The following is an 11,081-nucleotide window of genomic DNA, read 5'->3' on the forward strand; positions in this document are numbered from 1 at the left end:
GGATGATTGGAAGCGGGCTGTCCATGCTCGGCGACCATCTAACTTAACTGAACTTGAATTGTTTGTCCAAAATACCTTTATCCAGGATCCAGGAACTGATTAAAAGCTACAGGAAGCGACTAGAGGCTGTTATCTTTGCAAAAGGAGGATCTACTAAATATTAATGTCACTTTTCTGTTGAGGTGCCCATACTTTTGCACCGGTCAAATTTTGGTTTAATGCATATTGCACATTTTCTGTTAGTACAATAAACCTCATTTCAATCCTGAAATATTACTGTGTCCATCAGTTATTAGATATATCAAACTGAAATGGCTGCTGCAAATACCAAAATATTTAGAACTAAAAATGATTAAGATTAATAGGGGTGCCCAAACTTTTTCATAGGACTGTATCACTATGAATAAATCCCCTGCCCCATATATATCACTATGAATAAATCCCCTGCCCCCATATATATCACTATGAATAAATCCCCTGCCCCCATATATATCACTATGAATAAATCCCCTGCCCCCATATATATCACTATGAATAAATCTTCTGCCCCCATATATATCACTACTAATAAATCCCCTGCCCCATATATATCACTACTAATAAATGCCCTGCCCCCATATATATCACTACTAATAAATGCCCTGCCCCCATATATATCACTATTAATAAATCCCCTGCCCCCATATATATGACTATTAATAAATCCCCTGCCCCCATATATATCACTATGAATAAATCCCCTGCCCCCATATATATCACTACTAATAAATCCCCTGCCCCATATATATCACTACTAATAAATCCCCTGCCCCATATATATCACTACTAATAAATGCCCTGCCCCCATATATATCACTATTAATAAATGCCCTGCCCCTATATATATCACTATGAATAAATCCCCTGCCCCATATATATCACTATTAATAAATGCCCTGCCCCCATATATATCACTATTAATAAATCCCCTGCCCCCATATATATCACTATGAATAAATCTCCTGCCCCCATATATATCACTATTAATAAATCCCCTGCCCCCATATATATCACTACTAATAAATGCCCTGCCCCCATATATATCACTATTAATAAATGCCCTGCCCCCATATATATCACTATGAACAAATGCCCTGCCCCCATATATATCACTATGAATAAATCCCCTGCCCCATATATATCACTATGAATAAATCCCCTGCCCCATATATATCACTATGAATAAATCCCCTGCCCCATATATATCACTACTAATAAATCCCCTGCCCCATATATATCACTATGAATAAATCCCCTGCCCCATATATATCACTACTAATAAATCCCCTGCCCCATATATATCACTATTAATAAATCCCCTGCCCCATATATATCACTATTAATAAATCCCCTGCCCCCATATATATCACTATGAATAAATCCCCTGCCCCCATATATATCACTATGAATAAATCCCCTGCCCCATATATATCACTACTAATAAATCCCCTGCCCCATATATATCACTATTAATAAATCCCCTGCCCCCATATATATCACTACTAATAAATCCCCTGCCCCATATATATCACTATGAATAAATCCCCTGCCCCCATATATATCACTATGAATAAATCCCCTGCCCCATATATATCACTACTAATAAATCCCCTGCCCCATATATATCACTATGAATAAATCCCCTGCCCCCATATATATCACTATTAATAAATCCCCTGCCCCATATATATCACTATTAATAAATCCCCTGCCCCCATATATATCACTACGAATAAATCCCCTGCCCCATATATATCACTATGAATAAATCCCCTGCCCCATATATATCACTATTAATAAATCCCCTGCCCCCATATATATCACTATGAATAAATCCCCTGCCCCATATATATCACTATTAATAAATCCCCTGCCCCATATATATCACTATTAATAAATCCCCTGCCCCATATATATCACTACTAATAAATCCCCTGCCCCATATATATCACTATTAATAAATCCCCTGCCCCCATATATATCACTATTAATAAATCCCCTGCCCCATATATATCACTATTAATAAATCCCCTGCCCCCATATATATCACTATGAATAAATCCCCTGACCCCATATATATCACTATGAATAAATCCCCTGCCCCATATATATCACTATGAATAAATCCCCTGCCCCCATATATATCACTACTAATAAATCCCCTGCCCCATATATATCACTACTAATAAATCCCCTGCCCCCATATATATCACTACTAATAAATCCCCTGCCCCCATATATATCACTATGAATAAATCCCCTGCCCCATATATATCACTACTAATAAATCCCCTGCCCCCATATATATCACTACTAATAAATCCCCTGCCCCCATATATATCACTATTAATAAATCCCCTGCCCCCATATATATCACTATGAATAAATCCCCTGCCCCCATATATATCACTATGAATAAATCCCCTGCCCCATATATATCACTACTAATAAATCCCCTGCCCCATATATATCACTATGAATAAATCCCCTGCCCCCATATATATCACTATGAATAAATCCCCTGCCCCCATATATATCACTATAAATAAATCCCCTGCCCCCATATATATCACTATGAATAAATCCCCTGCCCCATATATATCACTATTAATAAATCCCCTGCCCCATATATATCACTATTAATAAATCCCCTGCCCCCATATATATCACTACTAATAAATCCCCTGCCCCCATATATATCACTATGAATAAATCCCCTGCCCCCATATATATCACTATTAATAAATCCCCTGCCCCCATATATATCACTACTAATAAATCTCCTGCCTCATATATATCACTATTAATAAATCCCCTGCCCCCATATATATCACTACTAATAAATCCCCTGCCCCCATATATATCACTATGAATAAATCCCCTGCCCCATATATATCACTACTAATAAATCCCCTGCCCCCATATATATCACTACTAATAAATCCCCTGCCCCCATATATATCACTATTAATAAATCCCCTGCCCCCATATATATCACTACTAATAAATCCCCTGCCCCCATATATATCACTATGAATAAATCCCCTGCCCCATATATATCACTACTAATAAATCCCCTGCCCCCATATATATCACTACTAATAAATCCCCTGCCCCCATATATATCACTACTAATAAATCCCCTGCCCCCATATATATCACTATGAATAAATCCCCTGCCCCATATATATCACTATTAATAAATCCCCTGCCCCCATATATATCACTATTAATAAATCCCCTGCCCCCATATATATCACTATTAATAAATCCCCTGCCCCATATATATCACTACGAATAAATCCCCTGCCCCATATATATCACTACTAATAAATCCCCTGCCCCATATATATCACTACTAATAAATCCCCTGCCCCCATATATATCACTACTAATAAATCCCCTGCCCCCATATATATCACTATGAATAAATCCCCTGCCCCATATATATCACTATTAATAAATCCCCTGCCCCCATATATATCACTATTAATAAATCCCCTGCCCCCATATATATCACTATTAATAAATCCCCTGCCCCATATATATCACTACGAATAAATCCCCTGCCCCATATATATCACTATTAATAAATCCCCTGCCCCATATATATCACTACTAATAAATCCCCTGCCCCCATATATATCACTACTAATAAATCCCCTGCCCCATATATATCACTATGAATAAATCCCCTGCCCCCATATATATCACTATTAATAAATCCCCTGCCCCATATATATCACTACTAATAAATCCCCTGCCCCCATATATATCACTACTAATAAATCCCCTGCCCCATATATATCACTATTAATAAATGCCCTGCCCCCATATATATCACTACTAATAAATCCCCTGCCCCCATATATATCACTATTAATAAATGCCCTGCCCCATATATATCACTACTAATAAATCCCCTGCCCCATATATATCACTATGAATAAATCCCCTGCCCCCATATATATCACTATGAATAAATCCCCTGCCCCATATATATCACTATGAATAAATCCCCTGCCCCCATATATATCACTACTAATAAATCCGCTGACCCCATATATATCACTATGAATAAATCCCCTGCCCCATATATATCACTATGAATAAATCCCCTGCCCCCATATATATCACTATTAATAAATGCCCTGCCCCATATATATCACTACTAATAAATCCCCTGCCCCATATATATCACTACGAATAAATCCCCTGCCCCCATATATATCACTACTAATAAATCCCCTGCCCCATATATATCACTATGAATAAATCCCCTGCCCCCATATATATCACTACTAATAAATCCCCTGCCCCATATATATCACTATGAATAAATCCCCTGCCCCCATATATATCACTATGAATAAATCCCCTGCCCCCATATATATCACTATGAATAAATCCCCTGCCCCATATATATCACTATGAATAAATCCCCTGCCCCCATATATATCACTACTAATAAATCCGCTGACCCCATATATATCACTATGAATAAATCCCCTGCCCCATATATATCACTATGAATAAATCCCCTGCCCCCATATATATCACTATTAATAAATGCCCTGCCCCATATATATCACTACTAATAAATCCCCTGCCCCATATATTTCACTACGAATAAATCCCCTGCCCCATATATATCACTATGAATAAATCCCCTGCCCCATATATATCACTATGAATAAATCCCCTGCCCCATATATATCACTATGAATAAATCCCCTGCCCCCATATATACCACAGTATACATATATTTAGACATGTAACATGCATAACATTGCCATGTGCTATACTGCTGACTATGAATGGATCATTGGATTGGAATATTGGGCTAATTTAGAAAGTTTATTACAGAATTGAGAAATCACAGTGACTCATGTAATACTGCCAATTTTGCAGGTGTTTTTGTCTGACTTTATTCTTCTTTATTGCCTTTGTCCCCGGATTTTTGCACCAGACTGTTGTCACATCGTAAGCGGTGTCCATTTTTACACTAAGACCTTTCCTCATGACGTGTCTGCTGGGAAGCGTGGTCAAAATCATGGTCATGTGATCTGTATACCTGCCACGTTATGCTTCATGTGTCCCCAGTAATCACCTTGTCCCTGTTTTTGACAGATTATATTGTAGTGAAGATTAAAGAGGAGGAAGAAGAGGATCAGCCTTATGGGATGGATTACCAGCCGCCTATAGTTATAGGAAGCCGCCCACAGACTAGTGCAGGTAGGTGCAACAACTGGAAAATGTTTCCCTACCCAATACATGTTCAGAACTTTGATAATAGTCACTGTGATGAGTTTAGTTATGAGTTTGAGTTTGAGTGCCGCTCAATTCACAATCCAGGATACAGGTTAAAAGTTAAGCAGGATGTTAATTTAGTGCAGACAGCCATCTAATTTACATATCATTATGTTTGTGACTTCCCTATCAGTCAGGCCGGCTGCTGCTCTCAGCTTGACATCAAAGACATGTATGTCATAATTCATGTTTCATAACCATCCACATACAAGAGTATGGAGGGGGAAACAAACATGTCTACAACATCGTCCATGCCACTCCCAAAGTACCCCAAATGATGCATCGGTGGAAGGTTGTGTTATATAATCTTTGGTATGCCTGGACTTTAAGAACATTGGGCATCACTTGCTGGACATATCATACCTACACATGGTAGCCACCTGAACCTAAGGAATATTCCCAAAATATATAGATATAAATAATATCGAGCAACCCCCTTCCCCTGAGTGATAGGTGAATATGGAAGCAGAGCCCCCTTTTATGATGAAAAAAGAAGACCCCTGCTTGATTTTGCTGTGGACTTTTTGGCGTTCTGCTGAGGAACACACGGCTGGAAAGTGGAGAGGAATCTGCGGTGGAAGACTGCCTCCAATTCCTCTTGACTTTTCGCCATGTGAATGGCTCCTCAGAAGTGATTGAATTATGCAATTGGTGCCTACCAGTCTTACACATATGTTATAGAGATGAACCCTCTTAGGAATGATCATCCTAGAGGAAATGTGATTTGGTGACAGTTACGTAACAACGTTTTTCCTTTCGTTACACATGACGAGTCAGGAAGAGAGAAAGAGATGAAGGTCCACAGGATGTCTTCCAAAATGGCCATCGACATTGATCAGCTGATTCAGATGGTGCACGATCGTCCTGAGCTGTATGACCCCAAAGTGCCTTCCTATGCTGACCGCTACAAGAAGAAGAAAGCCTGGGATGAGATCTGCACTGTTGTCGTTCCAGACTGGAATCTATGTAGTGAAAAAGAGAAAAATCTCAAAGGTGATCTTTTTCTAATAGTTGTTTTGACCTCTGCAGACTATCGCACCCTGGGTCCAACGCTAAGAATAAGGGATAGCTAACTGATCGGTAAGGGTCCGACTGGTGGGATGGCCAGCGACCATATAAATTAGGGTGACTGTGTTTCAACTATTGAAATGAATGGAATGTTGCATAGTGCCCAACCTGGCACCAGAAGGGTCACCAGAACTTAGTATATGACCCCAGCCCTGCAGATAGATAGGTTACTGTCACCAGACCCAGTATATCACCCCAGTCCTGCAGATAGATAGGTTAGTGTCACCAGAACCAGCATATCACCCCAGCCCCGCAGATAGATAGGTTACTGTCACCAGACCCAGCATATCACCCCAGCCCCGCAGATAGATAGGTTACTGTCACCAGACCCAGTATATCACCCCAGCCCCGCAGATAGATAGGTTACTGTCACCAGCACCAGCATATCACCCCAGCCCTGCAGATAGATAGGTTACTGTCACCAGAATCTACATATCCCCCCAGTCCTGCAAATAGATAGGTTACTGTCACCAGACCCAGCATATCACCCCAGCCCTGCAGATAGATAGGTTACTGTCACCAGACCCAGCATATCACCCCAGCCCTGCAGATAGATAGGTTAGTGTCACCAGAACCAGTATATCACCCCAGCCCTGCAGATAGATAGGTTACTGTCACCAGAACCAGCATATCACCCCAGCCCCGCAGATAGATAGGTTACTGTCACCAGAACCAGCATTTCACCCCAGCCCTGCAGATAGATAGGTTACTGTCACCAGCACCAGCATATCACTCCAGCCTTGTAAATAGATACTCTGGGTACTGGTGACAGTAACCTATCTATCTGCAGGGCTGGGGTGATATGCTGGGTCTGGTGACAGTAACCTATCTATCTGCAGGGCTGGGGTGATATGCTGGGTCTGGTGACAGTAACCTATCTATCTGCAGGGCTGGGGTGATATGCTGGTTCTGGTGACAGTAACCTATCTATCTGCAGGGCTGGGGTGATATGCTGGTTCTGGTGACAGTAACCTATCTATCTGCAGGACTGGGGTGATATGCTGGGTCTGGTGACAGTAACCTATCAATCTGCAGGGCTGGGGTGATATGCTGGTTCTGGTGACACTAACCCATCTATCTGCAGGGCTGGGGTGATATGCTGGTTCTGGTGACAGTAACCTATCTATCTGCAGGACTGGGGTGATATGCTGGTTCTGGTGACAGTAACCTATCTATCTGCAGGGCTGGGGTGATATTCTGGTTCTGGTGACAGTAACCTATCTATCTGCAGGGCTGGGGTGATATGCTGGTTCTGGTGACAGTAACCTATCTATCTGCAGGGCTGGGGTGATATGCTGGGTCTGGTGACAGTAACCTATCTATCTGCAGGGCTGGGGTGATATGCTGGGTCTGGTGACAGTAACCTATCTATCTGCAGGGCTGGGGTGATATGCTGGGTCTGGTGACAGTAACCTATCTATCTGCAGGGCTGGGGTGATATGCTGGGTCTGGTGACAGTAACCTATCTATCTGCAGGGCTGGGGTGATATGCTGGTTCTGGTGACAGTAACCTATCTATCTGCAGGGCTGGGGTGATATACTGGTTCTGGTGACAGTAACCTATCTATCTGCAGGGCTGGGGTGATATGCTGGTACTGGTGACAGTAACCTATCTATCTGCAGGGCTGGGGTGATATACTGGTTCTGGTGACAGTAACCTATCTATCTGCAGGGCTGGGGTGATATGCTGGGTCTGGTGACAGTAACCTATCTATCTGCAGGGCTGGGGTGATATGCTGGTTCTGGTGACAGACTCCCTGTAGGCAGTTAGTTCTTAGTAAAGTCAGGCTGTCTGTATAATAATCTGCGGTTCTATTCCTTATTCCATAAGTCTTCTGTACTTTGATCTCTGCATTGTTCTGTGCTCCGTTTACTCCTCCTGTATAGGAATAATTGGACAAGTGACTGTTATCAGTTGTCATGTCCCTACACGGTCTGATCATTGCTAGCACATCCACACTGTGTCAGGACAAACCCTCTTTGACAAGGGGAATGGTAACACCCAGTTGTCAATCTATTCATACATTTCTAGTAGAGGAGCGGCCCAGGAGAGAGTCCTATGAGAAGATTCTGCAGCATTGTTAGTTGATGAGGAAGCTTCTATTATAGCCGCCATGTCAGGAGAGTGGACCGGCCCTCTGTAACTATCTGCTCTTCTGCCATATCCTTATCCCGTCCATAGCCAAAGAAATCCAGACGCGGTGGAGATCTCTGAAAGATTGTTTCAGGAGGGAACTGACCCTGCAGAAGAAGCTGGAGAGGAGCGGTATTCCGACAAATCGGAGGAGGAAATACGTTCACTATGAAGGGCTGCTGTTCTTAGAGCCCACCATGAAGCTACGAGAGTAAGTGACACCAACTAAGCTCCATATGGCGGCCCAGACACCAATAACATTCTCCTGATAGGACACCCCACACTGGAAAACCAAAGATTTAGAAGGAACACACGATTACTGGAGAGCCTGATGAACTAGCTCTTGGTGAGAGATCAGACTTGGGAGGGGGCATTGGACACAGAGAAGCAGGATGGTCGTTATGACAAATTGTTCGCCATCTAGTTCTTACATGAGGGCACGTATACATGGCTACAGGTGGCAGACGCTCCAGACAGACCACCGCTAGGGAGAATAATGTGATCGACCAACAAGCAGAAGCAGCTCCCATAGTTTCCTTGTCCACCATCCAGACACAGGTATCGCCTTCATTACACCCCTGTGTCAGCCTAGACCAGGTCTCGGTGCTTGACAGAGGGAGATTTGGTGTCATGGAGTCCGTTACATGTCCTGCCATTGACAGCCAGCTACCGTCACCTTTGTTTACAGCGATGTCATAAATGAGAAACCTGAACTGCTTTGGACTGGATTGTCTTTAGCAACAAGTGCAAATATGGAGGCCTTGTGGTGAGCGCTTCATACTGCCCCCTGCTGGAGTGATGATGTGGGGAGTTATCAGTCCCCCCTAGTAGTGATACGAGGACACTAACAGCTCAGTGATATGTACAGGACATCTACCATAGTAGGGCTCACCACTGGCACCAGCAGGATAATGCTCACCCTCACACACACACTGCTTTCCCAATAAGGTCCCCACGAGCACTCTAGCATTTCTAGGACCCTTTGGGGCGTCGCTTCACCAACCTGTGAGGAACTACAGGCCCAGCATTTGTGGGCAAATGTGCCCCAGGATACTATACAGAGTCTGTATACCGCCATGTCCGAGAGGGTCCTAGAGCCTCTGCTTAGTAAAGGATTATCTTATCTTATCTTAGTTGTATTTTCCCCAATAACCTTCTCCATTGGCTGTAATATCGTCATCACTCCCACAGATCACAATAACATTAGGAGAGGTTCGCTCTATTACAACTCCTTTTATTTCCACCTCATTTACAGATCTCTTTGTTTTAATCTTCATTTAGCTCCTTCGGAGACAGCGCAACCACCACGTCCTCCTGCAATAACAGGGAAGCTGTAGAAATTCTGCAGCCCATCGACATAGAACGATCAGCCAGCCCCGCGCCGCCGCTGCCGCCAGCAGCACCGGCCCCTGTACCAGCCTCACCAGCACCAAAAAGACACAGGAAAAAAGCTGTGACCACGTCAGAGAGCGAGTGGGAAACACATCTGCTAAACGTCATGAACACCCTCAAAAAGAAAACCGAGGAGAAAAACGACTCAGACGAGATTTTTCTGAGGAGTCTACTGCCTTTCGTCAAAAAAGTTCCCGATGAAAGGAAAATCGATATGCAGCTGAGCATGATGCACGTGGTGAAACGGTTCATGGGACCACTGCCCCCCATTCCACATGGCCGTAGTAAGAACTCCACTCAGATCCCACCACAATCCACATGGAAACCATCCCAGAGACACCAGCACTCAAAGTCTCCGAAACCCTCACGCAAACCCGCAGTCTCCAAGACTCTCCATAACTCGCAAGAACACGAGTTCACTCGAGGTCCTCAGCCATATTCTTCTCCGTCTTCATCCTCCTCCTCGATAAACCCTTCACCACAAAGTCATAGAGACTCTCCATATTACTTTGACCTGTAGCCAAGCAGCCCTTGCGTCTGTATAATGTATATTTTTCTATATATATTATTTTTTTACATTGTTATTTATATCACCCTGACATTTCTTATAGGTAAACTTCAATTCAGCACCTCCCCTCCCCCATTCAGTATTGGCACGCCTCCCAGTGTTACAGGACACGGGGCCTAAGTAAAACAACTTTTGAGGAACAATTCCTGTTTAGCCTCATTATTTGGACGTGGCCATAGATTAACCCTATAGACGTCAGTATACTATTATGCTAGGATTGGGTTATGCTTTTGGGAAATCTCTAACTCGATTAGAATAGTCTGCCAAGAAAATCCCTTTAATCTCTGCCAAACCTGCTAATTTCATTGGGGTCGGCTGATCCTAGTGGGTTTCGCAGGGATTAAAGAAGGCTTTGGGAGGTCTCAGTTTTGCCCCCATAGCAGTTATTGGGGAAGGGAAGGATCAGGCTGTTGGATTTCCAAAGTGGCAATTCTCTTTTTTCTGTATCAGGGGTTTGGTGGTGTCTTTAGGTCGCCGGCCGATGCAGAACAAGAGCTGACAATCATCTGATAATATTATACATTACTGATGACCTATCCTTAGGACAGACCACCAGTATCAGATAAGTGG

The 11,081-nt window shown here is 42.9% G+C and overlaps 1 protein-coding gene across 1 annotated transcript in view; it reads left to right on the plus strand.

The window, feature by feature from the left end:
* LOC142184109 (uncharacterized) overlaps positions 1 to 10,642 on the plus strand; it is a 43,320-nt gene extending 32,678 nt beyond the window's left edge. The window contains exons 6-9 of the mRNA XM_075258817.1: positions 5,170 to 5,274; positions 6,127 to 6,342; positions 8,600 to 8,762; positions 9,833 to 10,642. Of these exons, the coding sequence (XP_075114918.1) occupies positions 5,170 to 5,274; positions 6,127 to 6,342; positions 8,600 to 8,762; positions 9,833 to 10,463 (1,115 nt within the window). The 3' untranslated portion in view covers positions 10,464 to 10,642. The remainder of the gene's footprint in view (positions 1 to 5,169; positions 5,275 to 6,126; positions 6,343 to 8,599; positions 8,763 to 9,832) is intronic.
* Positions 10,643 to 11,081: the final 439 nt, after the last annotated feature.

The sequence above is a fragment of the Leptodactylus fuscus genome, chromosome 11, assembly GCF_031893055.1.
Source record: "Leptodactylus fuscus isolate aLepFus1 chromosome 11, aLepFus1.hap2, whole genome shotgun sequence".
Classification (NCBI taxonomy): Eukaryota; Metazoa; Chordata; class Amphibia; order Anura; family Leptodactylidae; genus Leptodactylus; species Leptodactylus fuscus.